Source organism: Dasypus novemcinctus, chromosome 20, assembly GCF_030445035.2.
Source record: "Dasypus novemcinctus isolate mDasNov1 chromosome 20, mDasNov1.1.hap2, whole genome shotgun sequence".
Classification (NCBI taxonomy): domain Eukaryota; kingdom Metazoa; phylum Chordata; class Mammalia; order Cingulata; family Dasypodidae; genus Dasypus; species Dasypus novemcinctus.
In genome coordinates, this window is record NC_080692.1 from 25,797,926 (window position 1) to 25,813,855 (window position 15,930).

The 15,930-nt window shown below is 37.9% G+C and overlaps 1 protein-coding gene and 1 pseudogene across 1 annotated transcript in view; both read right to left on the reverse strand.

The window, feature by feature from the left end:
- The window catches only part of LOC105744225 (antigen WC1.1-like), a 42,366-nt gene extending 35,571 nt beyond the window's left edge, over positions 1-6,795 (reverse strand). Inside the window, exons 1-2 of the mRNA XM_058282335.1 lie at positions 6,754-6,795; positions 5,760-5,891 (exon numbers count right to left, since the gene is read on the reverse strand). Of these exons, the coding sequence (XP_058138318.1) occupies positions 5,760-5,891; positions 6,754-6,795 (174 nt within the window). The remainder of the gene's footprint in view (positions 1-5,759; positions 5,892-6,753) is intronic.
- A 119-nt stretch (positions 6,796-6,914) lies between these two features.
- LOC105744224 (antigen WC1.1-like) overlaps positions 6,915-15,930 on the reverse strand; it is a 67,161-nt pseudogene continuing 58,145 nt past the window's right edge.

A 15,930-nucleotide genomic window follows, 5' to 3' on the forward strand; every position in this document is an offset into this window, starting at 1 on the left:
ACAATCACAAAGAAGAAATTTAAATGTAAGGATATTCACAAGCACAGATTTCTTTTTTAATAGGTTTTGCAGGATGTTGTGGAACAAGCTCCATTATCCCACCGGGGCAGGGAAAAGTTGACCATGTGAGACACATCCTCACGTTTCTAAGGCAACAGCCCTGTTTTGCCTTTAAGGCTAATGTTGATCCTTCCATCAGTCCCTACATTTAGTATCAGTTTTCTCTGCTGGAAAATGGGGTTAACATCAATCCAAGGGGTGGGAAGGGAAACATCATAGGCAAGACCACAAATTTCTGCCCAGAAGCCAGTGCTGGGGAAAGACTACAGTAAAGCAGAAAAACACCTGAAATGTGGGTTTGTGGGGAAGAAAAAGAAATTCAAAGTTAGTCTCAGACTGCAGGTGCAGGGTTATCTGGGGGTATAATTATAGTTCATATTGAGAGCCCTTTCTTGACAGGCAGCAGGGTCTCCATATCTGCCCTCATCAGGTACACATACACACATGTAATCACCACCATCACCTCTGCCACCAAATCCAGAAGCACAGCTAGAGAGTGTGAGTTCTATGGACTCCTATCTTAAAAGTTGACCTCCACTGGGCACACATCTTCCTGCTCATACATTTAGCCTTCACATACTCTTCAGACTGCCCTTTAGCCATTTCTCTTGCTCTATCCTTCTCTCTCACACATATATGTATACACACATACACACACACATGTCTATAGCCTTAAAGACTAAAAATACAAAAATGTTAATGGTGGAGAGAGACATAATGTCGAGCACAGAAGGACAGATCAGTAAGCTAGTCTGAGGTAGTCACTCAGCCATAAGCCATCAAGGGAAAACTGGGATGTTACCAGACATTTTCTGGGCTAGTAGCTTAATGCAGATATACAACTTTATATCTCTGTAACATCTTACTGCTGACTGTGGAAAGCAGAGATTCCACAGGAGAAAAACCAACATTCACTGTCATTAAGGATCACATTTGGTGAAAATCAAGTGGTCAATATAGAGGCTTTCTCTTTATGATCCCAGGAATCATCTCCCAAAGGACAGGCATCAAGTGTCTCTTCTGATCTTAGGAATTGAGGTTATGCCTACCTTGACCATCCACCAGGATAATGGAGAGGAGAAAGACAAGTCCCTGGAGAAAGCAGAGTCCATTCATGACCATTGCGGTCCCCTTGTTTTCACTTCACAGCCTCAGCTCCTTAAAACCAGGTAAGGTCTCCTCCAGGCCCTTAAAGTGGGCTCCGACAGCAGGAAGGGATTATATAGACATGACTCCTGACATTGCTATCATCTGGGAGCCAATAGAAACCCTGTTAAACATCTTCCCTGCCATCAGAGACTTTAAAAGGAAACTTTCTGAAGTTCAAACACCAATTAGATTCTGAATCTTAAATATCTCCTTATATGAGATACAAGCTTTTCTGATGTCAGGTGTCATTTCTATCCCTGAGGCTGATAAGAAAAGCTATATAAAAAAATACATGTGGCTTTTTTTCCTCTTCCCCAGGGTCCAGCTCATTGGCCAATTCAGCTCAGCTGTAGGGGGCAGTTAGCTGCTTCATTTCTGGGTCGGCCCCACCACCCTATGGACCCAAGAAAAGATGTTTTTTGTTTAATTCCGCCTACATCTCCAATGTCACTGAGCTACATGACCAATGTGTCATGACTGCAGAGAAATAAGAAGTGCCTAAGAGTAAGAACAAAAGGAGGTGAGTAGAATATTGGGATTGGAAAAATGAAAACTCTTAGGTGAATGGAAAGAAGGTGAGGCAGACATCAAAGGGATGTGCCTATTGAGTTTGTAGGGTGGGTTTTCTTCTCCTTTCATTTCTGGCTAATTGAATCATCCTCTAGACCAGGGCTCCAAAGATCTTGATGGGGACTAGTAAAAAGCATGTCTGTCCTCTCCTTCTCTCACATCATAAAGTTTGCCCCTCAGTCTATGATGACAACTACAGACACTTTATTAGGGATAAATTACACTCCCCTGAGACATGGTTGGGCTATAGATTAAAAATTATTTCCAAGATTAATCCCCATTTTACAGTGTGGTGGTATGTGCCTCAATCCTGTATGCAGAGATTAGAGAACGTGTGCCCTCTTGTTCTTGGGTCTTCTTTTTCAAGAGTTCATTCCCTGTGTGTCCTCTTCTTTCTTCATTTTCACATAAATCAATCACCAATTTCACTTTCTGTTCGGTTCTGTCCTCCACATCTAAATAAGATGGGTTCCGTTACAGTGCTTGGAAATGAAATCGTTTTTACAAATTCACTTATCGCACTCTTGATTTCAACAAAACAAGTACTTGCTTTTAAAATGTAATTGCTGGTTGCTGCAGGGTTACAGAAATCAGAAGTCATAAGTTTGAGGATTAATAGAGAAAAAATATGTAAGAATTGCCTACCAAGCATGACACATGGTAAGCATAGAATTAATGTTAATTATTTTATTACAACAAATATTTTTATCATCTATCAACAATACTATAGTTTATTTAACATTCACTTCTATAGCAATGCTATTGTTTATTGACAAGATGCTAGATGCTGGCGATAAAATATTAAGTTGGAGACTGTGCCTAAATGTTAGTTTAACAGTGGAGACTGATTCTATGCATATTAATATAGGAATAAAGAGTTTATATACATGTAAAAGGAGCTAGGGAGGAAAAGCATAATGAGCAAGGGGAGTTTATACTAGGAAAAGTGTAACCTATTAGAGGGTGTTAGGAATGAGGGCAGAAGGGGAGGAAGTTGTGCAAGGAATTTTCCCTTTAGCAGCTATATTTGAGTTGAAATCTGCAGGGTTAATGGGTGTTTTCCAGGCAATATGGGAGAGCAGAAAAGCATTCCAAGTAGAATTAGAATGGGTAAAAATACCCAAAAGCAGGAAAGAGCTTTAATTTTAGAGTCTTTGAGAAAGACAGGGAGACCTTGTAACATGAAGATCAAGAAGGTGAGAAGCAAGGGTAGATGCAGAAAATGCAGTCTAAGGTCAGGCACCATCTTATAAACCATGTTTAAAACACTAGCATTTTATCTTCATTGCAGTAAGAACCATGGAATGAAGGTTCTACATTCTAAGAGATTATTAGATTGATTCTTGTGTCCTCTCTGCCTGATCTGTGAGGCAGTTACACTCACAGTATATTTACCAACATGTGATATTTAAGGTCAAACTTAATCCAAAATAAATGTCATGGTTTTTCAGTATTCAGTTAACTCTGGTTCTTAGCCAGTCCACTTGGCTGAGGGAAATCTAATGTCAGTCAAAATGGGAGGAAGGAGGGATGGGGTCCTTGGGGAGGCTGCTCCTTACTTCATGCACATCCTTGTAACTCTCATGGACTCTGCTTTGAGAACTGGTCCTGCTCCAACTGCTTGCCCTGCTAGCCTTAGTTCACAGTGGTCTTTTAGAGGGTTCATATTGTAAATACTTATTAATTAGTATGTTAATATGAATTAATATATAAACCAATGCATCAATAAAAATGAAAACATATATAACCTTATATTTTCTGAATAAACTGTAGTCTAAATATTATATATCAATTTGCTCACCCAACGAATTAAATTGTAGCATCAATTTTTCATCAGATCATTTTATTTATTCTCCTGCTTGCAGTTATAGACACTCTTGGTTCTCTGGTGTGGTGGTAGACCATCTTCTGAGGCTCATAGCACAGTTGGCACATAGATAATCCAGAACTTCAAGTCTCCAGAGCATACACCTACCCCAGCGCCAACCTCAGGTTCAGTAAAAGTGACAGTAGAGGCATGCATAGAGAGGTCACATGTGAGTTCATCTCCATCACACTCAGGAGCACAATTTCCAAAGTAGGGCCCACTGGCAAGGCACCGAACTCCAGAGCCATCCGTCTTGACCATAGGACCTGGTTGTCTCTGTAGCCCTCAGTAGCACCTCTACCTGGGGTTGTATCTACTTTGGTTGTCTCTGAGATCCTGCTGAAATGTGGGTAAGCACGACTGCTCTGACAACCTCCTGATTCATTTTGAAGTCTCTTAGCCATATAAACTCATTTGTCTTTATCATTTCCTCTCTTAATTCAAGGTCTTTTTCTAGTTGCATCACCAGTCAGTGCTTCGTAGTAATCCCTTGGTGCCAGGGAGGCTCATCCCCAGGAGTCATGCCCCTGCTGGCGGGAAGGTAATGCACTTATATGCTGAGTTTGGTTTAAAGAGTGGCCACATTTGAGCAACATGGTGGCTCTCAGGAGGTAACACTTAGGTACCCTGCAGCTCTAGGCCTAGTGGAAATTTCAAGCACACAGGCTCATAAGAATTGTCATCCAAAAAAAAAAAAAAAATTGTCATCAATATCAAGGGCCCATCATAGACCATCCTTATTCACTGGTCTTTGCCCTTGTACTTGGGGTACTATCGTTGCTCTACTGGGGAATGTGACAGAATTTCCCAGAATGGGAACTCAACACTCCCTCAGTTGTCGTGTGAAACTCTACCATCTATGTCAATACCCAATGAACATCTGAACGCATCTATATACCCTATATGCATTCCCTGGAGAACTCCCTCCCACCCACGTATTTCCTATCAATGACACCTCACATCAGTGCTCCTCCCTTGCCATAGTTGAGCCCTTCTGTGACCCAAAACTTCTTCAAAAATGAAGTCTAATGTATTGCCAAATTCAATTAATAGTAAAATGAAATAGTACTGATAGGTTTAAAGATTAGAAATAGAATACATAATAATTTAGAAAAACTAAAATAAAGTAAAAAATAAATTGGTGTATTAAAAAAATTAAAATAGCATAATTTTTTTTTTTAACATTTTGCCTTTCATCACTGTAATAGGTGTTGCCTTGTATGTACATGGCAAGGCAATCTCTTCTATTTCTTCCTCAGTGTCTACATCCTTTTTATTTTTTTTATGTCTTCCAAAAAGTTTTAGGTCACAGTAAAGTCACATATAGAGTATACAGAATCCCCATATACACAACATCAACCCCCCTGCTCCCTTCTCCAGCAATGATTTTTTTACATGTGGAAGTTTCATTTGCTGCAACTGATGTATAGATATTGAAACATAGCTACTAACCATGGTTCCATTATGGTTAACATTATGGTTTAAATGTTAGACTGTATACTTTTATAAATTTTATTAATTCCAAATGATCATTTGATTTTTAGGAATTTTTGATGTGATCTTTCATTTAATGAACTTGTCATTAGCTATATAATGCTTCGTCTGTGATTTGAGATCTGATTTGGTGGAGGAAACAGCATACTACTTAAAAAGTGAAATTCAGGTCTCCCCTGAATGCCTTGCTCCCTTCCAAGCATCCCTAGGGTCTGTCCATCCCTATGGCTGGCCTCTTTTCATGGGAGAGGGAATGTCTACTTCGCTGGTAAAGCCCACAGTCCCTCTGCTCCCCATTATTGACCAAATCACCAGTTTTCTCCCTCAATACACGGCTTTCTCAAAGCCAAGTCTTGCAGAGGCTAGAATTCCCAGAACTGATCACTCACGGGCAACTTTAGGAATTTTTTTTACCTGCGATGGGTAGGCAGAGTCCCAGGGAGCCAGCTCTTACTGTTACTGAGCAATTACTCCTGATGTTTTAGCATTTTCATGAGACACATGATCTTTCCTGCCAGGGTTTGGGCCTGTTCAACTGGAGCAGTGGGGCAAATGGAGTTGTGTGCTGGGTGTCAAAGTTGAGGTAATTTTCCTGATGGGCTGGAAGTCAGGGACATACCAGGACAGCTAGGAATGGTACCCGCTCTGGAGTTACAGGGTTTAGAAGGTACACAGGGGAGGCCTGTCCCAGTCCTCTGAGATTCACTGGAGAGCAATGGCAATGCCTGGGGTTGTATGCTTGGGGAGTAACCTGAAATGGAAACCCACTCAGATCAGACATAAGCTGGTAAATATAAGGTTCTAGCAGACTCCTGCTTACCAGAGATTAACCCTGTACTTCTTACAAGAATGTTTACTATTACTATTATTATTTAGAGCAATTGTAGGTTTATGGATACATCATTCAAAAAGTCCAGAGTTCCCATATACCCCCAAACCCTCACACATGTAGTTTTCTTTATTATTAGTAATGCTTCGCATTAGTGTGGTACCTTTGTTACCATTGATAAAATAATATTATTAATTATTTTATTTACTATAGTCCATAGATTGCATTAGTGTTCGTTTTTTGTGTTGTATATTTCTATGTTTTTTTTTAAAATTTTATTCTGGTAAGATATATACAACCTAAAATTTCCCGATGTAACCACTTGCAAGTATACAATCTATTATGTTTTGACATTTCACAATGCTGTGCTACCATTGTTACCATCCATTACTCAAACTTCTAGTACAGCAACTTTTCCAATTAATCATTAACTCCATGTTCCCCATCCTCACTCCTGTGCCTGGTAAACTGTATTCTTATTTCTGACTCTATGAATTTGCATATTCTAATTATTACATACAAGCAAGATCATACAATATTTGTCCTTTTGTGACTGTCTTATTTCACTCAATATGTTGTTTTCAAGGTTACTCTTTGTTGTAGCATGTAGCAGAACATCATTCCTTTAACCCTGTATTTCTTTAATTGTGAAGAGGCTTTTAGGGCAATGAACCAGGATGACCATGGTCTTGGCATAGGGGGCAGCAAAAATTTACCCATTTTAAACAGCGCTTGCAGCTATTCTGGAGTAAAGCAACTGAATGCCAGCTTTCTACCTACTTACCATCAAGAGTTTCAGCCACAAAGATCCTAGTTCAATATCCATCTTCCATAGGTGTCTTCCAGATGTTTCCCCATACAGGAAACCATGGCAGGCAAGATGCTGGTATTGCCTTTTTCCTGAAAACCAGTATGCCTTTCCTGTAGCCCATCTGAAGGAAAGGCTCACCTTCTAGTGCTGGGCCAGCCTTGAACCCTTTCACCCTTAAGAGTCAACTCATTCCCTATGGATAGCCTTAGAATCCCTCCAAAGGGCTGGTTGTAGATTGGCTTTTTGGAGTCTAAAAAAGCTTGATTTGACCCTAAAACAAACAAACAAACAAACACACAAATATAAAAACAAACATAAAAACACATTAGCCGTGGCTCAGGATTAATGAAGCCTAGAACTGTTAACATTCAGTATTGAGAGTTATTTGTAAAGAAAGGAAGAAAAGAAAATATCTCATTTTCTTTCTCCTAATTCTTCACTCTTTCTGTAGCAGCAAAGAGAGATATTCATGTCTACAAAATTTCATACCCCCCTATTTGATGAAATGAGTAGCTATTTGCAAGTTGGGTCTTGTCTTGCTAGCACATAGACAAACAAGAAAAGGTTACTGAGAACTTTGTGTTGAGTCAGTCTGGATCTGGTTAAGTTTCTGAGCTAGCGGTTTCTCTGAGCCTTGGGCAGGGAGCTCAGCAGTTGTTGGCGATACACCCAGACAAGAGCAATGCATTGGGTTGCCTGCCATCATCCAGTGACCTGCCTGATTCCAGAGGAAGTATCAGTTGACTAAGCCTTCGTACTCCTCCACATCCTCCTTTCACTCATCAAACTCAAGGACTTTCCTCTGACTCACTGATGGAGTGTAAAAATTGATGGAAATCATTTTCCTTGGGGTGTCAAAGTAGCACAAACAAGGTAGCTTGAAACAGAGAAATTTCTTGTCTCTCGTTCTGTGGGTTAGAAATCTGAAATCAAGGTGTTGGAAGGCCACACTCCCTTGGAAGTCCGAGGGGAGAAGCCTTTGCCTCTTCCTAGCTTCTGGTGGTTTGCTGGCAACACTTTGTGTTTCATAGTTGCAGATCTTACATTACCTATCGCAGAAACTGATCAAATAGATGAACAATAAAACAAATTGATATCATAAAGTAGGTCTCCACATATTTTAAAATATTTGAAATAATTAAAACCCTGCAGAAATTGTGCTCATATCACGACACATAAACTAGAAATAAATGATATAAAATAGCTGGAAAATCCCCAAATATTTGCAAATCAAATATCATTTGTTAAAAAACCCCTGGGAAAAAGAAAGAAAATGTAAGTAAAAATATTTTTATTTATAAGATATTAAAAATATACTATACAAAAATTTATCAGTTGCCATTCAAACCAAGCTTTGAAGGAAATACATAGCTTTCAATACATGGTTTAGGCAGCGGACTTCGTCTGTCTACCACATGGGAGGTCCGCGGTTCAAACCCCGGGCCTCCTTGACCTGTGTGGAGCTGGCCCATGCGCAGTGCTGATGCATGCAAGGAGTGCCCTGCCATGCAGGGGTGTCCCCGCATAGGGGAGCCCCACGCGCAAGGAGTGCGCCCCGTAAGGAGAGCCGCCCAGCAGGAAAGAAAGTGTGGCCTGCTCAGGAATGGTGCCGCACACATGGAGAGCTGACACAAGATGATGCAACAAAAAGAAACACAGAGTCTCGTGCAAACTGACTACAACAGAAGTGGACAAAGAAGAAGACGCAGCAAATAGACACAGAGAACAGACAACTTGGGGGGAGAAGGGGAGAGAAATAAATCTTTAAAAAAATACATATTTTAGAACAAATGGAAAGTTTAAAATCATTGATCTAAGTTTCATCATAAGCATTTACAAAAATATTAGCATATTAAATTTTAAAAGGTGGAAGGAAAAATAGGGAAGAAATCAATGAACAAAAATACTGAATACCCTAGAGAAAAGCAAGAAAACCAAAAGTAATTTTCTTAAAAGATATATAAAATTGATAAGCCATCAACAAACTTAGTCAAGGAATAAAAGAGCAAACACGAATTGTCAATATCCTCACTGAAAATGAAGCATCACTGCAGAGGATCTGAAGAATAACTTCATGTGCATGCATTTGACAACTTAGATAAAATGGTCAATGGGAAAATTTCTTGAACAGGACACCAAATAAGGAAAAAATTAATACATTTAGTATTATTAACACAAATGCCCGTTCATCAGGCAATCCACAAAAAGAGATTAAAATGAAAGCTACAGAGTGGAAAAAGAGATTCACAATAATTATATCTAATAAATGACTAAATAAAGAATTCCTCAAAAATCAACATACACACAAATCAAACAACTAATAAAAGAAAATGGCAAAAGAATACTTCATGGTGGCCAAAGGATTCAAACACTTCAAGTTGATTGTCTCCAGGCACCTTTCAAAAAATTTTGCATTTATTCTATAAAGAAGAGTTTGCATGCATAAACCAATATGAGGTAAACAAGTACTTTTATGTCTCTGTTTTAAGAAAACTAAAGATGACTGATTATCTTTATTTGATATTAGTGAAAGATACTAGAATTTTTTGTGTTCTTGAAATCAAAATTTAAAGTTGAAATGAAAGAATAATATGCTCACCTTTTGGTTTAATTTCATTACATCATTAACTTTAAATTTTGATTTAATTTCAGTTTACAGAACCTTTTAGAGGATGGTAAAATGAATTCCCAAAAATCCTTCACCAAGAATCAGCAGTTGTTTATATTTTTTCCCATTATTTTATAATGATTTCTCTATAAACATGAGTGTAATTTTTTGGGAACCATTTTCCTGTAGGTTGGATACTAGTGCCCTTTCCCCCTCAAAATTCCAGTGTGTCTTTCCTAAGAACAAGGCCATTTTCTTACATAATCACAATTTAGTTACAAAAATCAGTTAATGTAACATTTACTCAATATTACTATCTAATATACAATCTACGTCTGAATTTTGTCAATTGTCCCATTAATGTCATTGAAAGCAATTTCCTTACTTTCTAGAATCCATTCCAGGAGACTGCAATGCATTCAGTTGTTATGACTCTTTAATATTCTTATTCTGGAAGCATTCCTCAGCCTTTCTTTGAAGTATTTGACTTTTACATTTTCGAATAGTAAAGATCAATTATTTTGGAGAATATCCCTCAATTTGGGTTGGTCTGATGCTTCCTCATGATTATGCATTTTTAGCACATCTGAGTTAAGTGATGTATTCTTTCTAGTGCACCTTATCAGGAAGCATATGGTATCAGATTGTGCCCAATATTGGTGATATTAGCTTGATCAATTGATTAAGGTGACTTGACCATGTTTCTACACTGTAAATTTACTAGTTTTTCCTTTGCCAGTAATACATAGTTTCTGAGGGAATATTTTGAGACTATTTAAATATCCCTTCCTCATCCAATTTTCACCCACTGGTTTAGTATCCATTGCTTATATTCTTATGTTTTCATTCCATTTAAGCTTATTAGTTGTCACTCTTTGGAAGAAGAAACTTTCTCTCCATTTATTTATATGTTCGGTTATTTATCATATCACTCATTGATTCTGACATTCAATGGGTTATACTTCATTCCTATCAATCCACAGCTCACATTGTTCCAGATTTGGTCAGAGGAAGCCCCTTTGGGTTGGATTTTGTGGGCTTTTGACATTGCCCAGTGACTTTGTGAGCACTTTTTAACTTTCTCTAACAAGATATTTCATTAATCTTGTAATTTTTTGAATGATTTTTTAAACTGAAGTATACTATTCATACATGAACACACATAAACAATAAATGTGTAGTAAAGATTGTGAACTTACAAAACAAACATACATAACATCACACAGGGGTCTCACACATCACCTCTCTACCAACTCTGCATTGTCATGAAGCATTTCTTACAAACTTATCTCACAGTGTCTCTGACAAAAATATATTTAAAAAATATTATGTGTTGGGGGGAAAAACACCAAAAGTAATCTTGTACTTTTATTGCTTTTTCCCCAGCATCAGCCAATTCTCCAAGGATTCCTGTATCCTAGGGGAGAATGATATTTGCACAGACAGGGGTAAGATATGTCATTGTTCCTAGGTCCTCTTAGCAGACAATTACACACACACGTTTATACTGTGCATGTACTGATACTTTTTTTTTTAAGATTTATTTATTATTTCTCTCCCCTTCCCCCCACCGCCCCGGTTGTCTGTTTTCTGTGTCTATTTGCTGCGTCTTCTTTGTCCACTTCTGTTGTTGTCAGCGGCATGGGAATCTGTGTTTTCTTTTTGTTGCATCATCTTGTTGTGTCGGCTCTCTGTGTGTGCAGCACCATTCCTGGGCAGGCTGCACTTCCTGTCGCACTGGGCGTCTCTCCTTAAGGGGCGCACTCCTTGCGTGTGGGGCTCCCCTACGCGGGGACACCCCTGCATGGCAGGCACTCCTTGTGCGTATCAGCACTGTGCATGGGCCAGCTCCACACGGGTCAAGGAGGCCCGGGGTTTGAACCGTGGACATTCCATGTGGTAGACGGATGCCCTAACCACTGGGCCAAGTCCACCGCCCAACATGTTCTGATACTTTTAATTTCAATCCAGCCCTATAGGATATATTCTTTTACCTTTCCATATATTTCTTCTCATTATTGATTTGTAAAAATTTTATGCATTTTGGGTATAGATTCTATGTCAGATATATGTGACATGAATATTTTTACTAGTTTTGTGGTTTGCCTTTTAATTTAGTAATGTTTTCTTTTGAAGAGTGGAAGGTTTTTAGTTTGGTGGATGTAATATAGTGTTTTTCTTTTGTTAGTGCTTTTTGTGTTCCATTGAAGATGGTTTTATCTATGCAAAGTAGCGATGATTTTCTCTTATGTGTTCTTCTAGATATTTTTATAGCTTTGGCTTTTGTATTTCAATCTATGATCCATTTTAAGTCCCCCCCTCTTTTGGTTTGGTGTGAGGCAAGGGTTGTGATTCTTTTTTGTCCCATTTGCAGATGTTCATTTTTCTAGTAACAGTTTCTCCACTGAATTCATTGATATCTTTGTTGAAAATCACTTGTCCATATATGTGTGGGTCTGTTTCTCAATTCCCTATTCTGTTTCACTGATAGATATTTCCATCTTTTTGCAAATACTGTTGTCTTGATTAGGGTGGCTTTACAGTTAATTTTAATATCAGTTGGTTTAAGACTTCCAATTTTATACTTCTATTTCAGATTTGTTTTAGCTATTGGTAATTGTTGACCATTAGCATATTGGTCTATAATTTCCTTGAGTTTGGAAGCATCAGAAGCAATTCATCCTTTTATTTTATTGAGTTAGTGTAAGGGTTGTATATTAACTCTGCTTTGAATGAAAGAAATCACCATTGATTTTCTTTGTGGGGAGATTTTTTTTTAAATTAAAAATTCATTTTCTTTAATAGATATATGACTATTTCTCTTTCCTCTTTCTTTTTTTTAAAGATTTATTTTTCATTAATTTCTTTTCCCTTTCTCCCCACCCCCTGTTATTTGCTCTCTGTGTCCATTCTCTGTGTGTTCTTCTGTGTCCACTTGCATTCTTGTCAGCAGCACTGGGAATCTGTGTCTCTTTTTGTTGCGTCATCTTGCTGTATCAGCTCTCCATGTGTGCAGCTCCACGCCTGGGCAGGCTGCGCTTTTCTCACGTGGGGCAGCTTCCCTTCAGGGTGCACTCCTTGTGTGTGGGGCTTCCCTATGGGCGGGACACCCCTGTGTGGCACGGCACTCAATGTGTGAATCAGCACTGCATGTGGGCCAGCTCACCACATGGGTCAGGAGGCCCTGGGTTTGAATCCTGGACCTCTCATATGGGAGGTAGATGATCTATGAGTTGAGTCAAATCCGGTTCCCTCTCTTTCCTCTTGATTCTGTTTTGGTAAAGTATGTTTTTAAGGAATTCTTCATTTCACCTATCTGTTAAATTTATTAAAATAGAGTTGTTTATAATATTTTCTTATTATCATTATAATGTCTGTTGAATCTGAGAGCCTCACTTTCATCCCTGATATTGATAAATTGTGTTTTCTTTTAAAAAATTACTTTCCTGATGACTTTGTCAATTTTATTAATCCTTTTCAATATTTCAACTTTTAGTTTTGTTACCTTTCTAAATTATTCATTTTCCAGATATTTGCCCTTATTTTTATTATTTATTTCCTTCTACTTGCTTTGGTTTCAGTTTTCTCTTCTTTTTTTAAACTCTATTTTTAAAGGAGTTTTTTTTAAATTTTTTAATATACTTCAAGAATTTTTTTCAAAAGACACTTAGATTACATAAATGTTACATAGAAAACATAGGGGCTTCCCATATGCCCTACTCCCTACCTCTCTCATGTTTCCCACATCAACAATATCCTTCACCAGCAGTAGTATATTTGTTACAATTGATGAACCCATTTTGGAGCATTGCCACTAAGCATGAATCATAGTTTACATTGCAGTTTACTCTCTCCCCCGCACAATCTTGTAGTTATGGGCAGATATATAATGGCCTGTATCTGCCATTACAATGTCATTCAGGACAATTCCCTAGTTCCAAAAATGCCCCCATATTACACCTGTTTTTCTCTTTCCCTTCCCTCAGAACCTCCAGTGGCCATTGCCTCCACATGAATGAAATAAGTTCTTTTAAAGGAGTTTTAGATTATAGAAAAGTTACATAGAAAATATAGGGGATTCCCATATGCCTCATCTCTCCCCCTCTCACACCTATTAATAATGTCTTCCATTAATGTAGTATGTTTGTTACAATTGATGTGCAAATATTGAAGCATTGTTACTAACCATGGTCTATAGTTTATATTATGGTTTACACTTTGCACCATACAATTTTATAGGTTTTGACAAAATGTATAATGGTTTGCATCCATCATAACAATATCATACCCACAATTCTAATATCCCCAAAATGCCCCATGTTGTATCTGTCCTTCCCCTCTCCTCCCCTCAGAACCTCTGGTGACCACTCTCTTTATATCAATATTACAAGTTCTTGATTACTAGAATAACAATACATCTACTTTGGTCCATAGTTGCATTTCCCCCTTACGTTTGCCCATTCCTCAATCTTCAGGATTTTGGGATGGTAATGACTGCTCTGCTTTTGATTGAGAGGGGGCTTAGATCCCATGGGGCAAATGGATGGAACAGTCTTGCCTGCAGTTGTAGATACTGTTTTTTGGGATGGGCGTTGTCCATCATCATCATTTTGTTAGTTGTCCTGGTTGAGTCTGATGATCTAGAGACTAGGTATTGGCTGCAACTCTGCTGAGATTCAGGGCTCAACTGGCATATGAACATCCTGAAGGTTTAAGTCTCTGGGGCATATATTTAGTGGGTATGTGCTAATCGTAGTTTCAAATAAAAGGGGCAGAGGAACCACACGTAGGGAAATTATAAATGAGTTTAACTCTGATATATTAGAGAGATAGGCTATTATATATTCCAAGGTAAGGCCCATTGACCTGGTGCTGATTTCCTGGGGTTGTCTATCCTTCCTACAGTGTCTAGATGTCTCTAGAGCCCTCAGGAGCACCCCTGCCCAAGTCATTGTTTACTGTGGCAGGCAGTGAAATCTTCCTGGGATGTGCATAAGCGTAACCTCTGGAACGACCTCCCATCTCAATTTGAAATCTCTTAGCCATAGAAACTCATTTGTATTTAATATTTCCTCCTTTTGGTTAAGGTCTTTTCCCAAATGCATTGTTAGTTGGCACTTGGTAATAATTCCTTGGTGACAGGAAGGCCTGTCCCCTGGAGTCATGTCCCATGCCAGGGGTGAAGGCAGTGAGTTTATATGCTGAGTTTTCTCAGAGAGAGGCCACATTTGAGTAAAAGGAGGTTTTCAGTAGGTAACTCTTAGGCAATTATATATCACTAGGCTGAGTTTTGATTTTACAAGAGTAAAGTTCATAAGTATAAGCATAAATATCAAGGGCCTGGCATATTGGTCTGTCTTCCTTCACTAGATACTTCTTGTATACTTGAGAGATTCTTCCCAGTCTATTAAATAATGTAGCAGGACTCCTCCATATGGGAATTTAATATTATGTTGGTTATTGTGTTGGTCTCCACCCACTGAGATGACATTCATCACCACATGTACACATTCATGTTCCATAGAGGCATGCCCCGGGCAGTTCATGCTTCTTATTCAGTCTTTTTAGGGTTGATCATTGATATTTTAATAATTTCTTATTTTCTAACATAGGCAATTCTGTATGAGTAGTGCTTTAGCTACATCCTACAATTTTTGATATATTATTCTCTTTTCATTATTATTGTTTGAAATATTTTCTAATTTTTCTTCTGATATCTTCTTTGAAATTTGGGTGATTTTAAAGAGTGTTCTACAATTTCCATCTATTTGACAGTTTTCTAGATATCTTAGTTTTATTGATTTCTAGTTCCATTATTTTATGACCAGGGAACATTTTAGAAATCCTGATTTTTATGGCTCAGAATATGTAACTTGGTGAAAATTCCATGTGCTCTCAGAAAGAATGTACATTTTGTGTTTTTAGATGTAGTATTCTTTAAATGGCAACTTGGTCACTGTGGTTAATAGTATCATTTGTATATTCTATATAATTACTGATATATTTTTCACATGGCCTATCAATTACAGAGAAAGAAATGTTAAAATGTCTCACTTAGCTTGTGGCTTGTCTATTTCTCCCTTTAGTTCTACCAATTTGGCTTCATGAATTTTGATGCTCTGCATTATTTACCTATGTATTTATGATTGTTCTATTTTTCTGGAATATTTCTCCTTTTGTCACTATGTAGTGTTACTCCATTTATTAAAATACTCTGTTGAATTCTTCTTTTTCCCATGTTTATATTGCTGTACCAGTTTTCTTATGCTTAGTGTTTGCATTTCATACTTTTTGCATAATTTTACTTTCAACTTAACCTGTGTCTACAGTTAAAATATATATCTTGTAGAAAGCATACAATTGGATTTTAAAAAACCTTTTATTTGGAAATAATTAAACATAATGTCTCATGTGGTCTTCTCTAGCCTCACCCAATACATCTTACATACCAAGAGTAAAATGTTAAAAGCAAGAAACTGATTTTGGTACAATACCATTAAGTAGACCGTAGAACTTATTTAGATTTCACCAGCTTTTACATG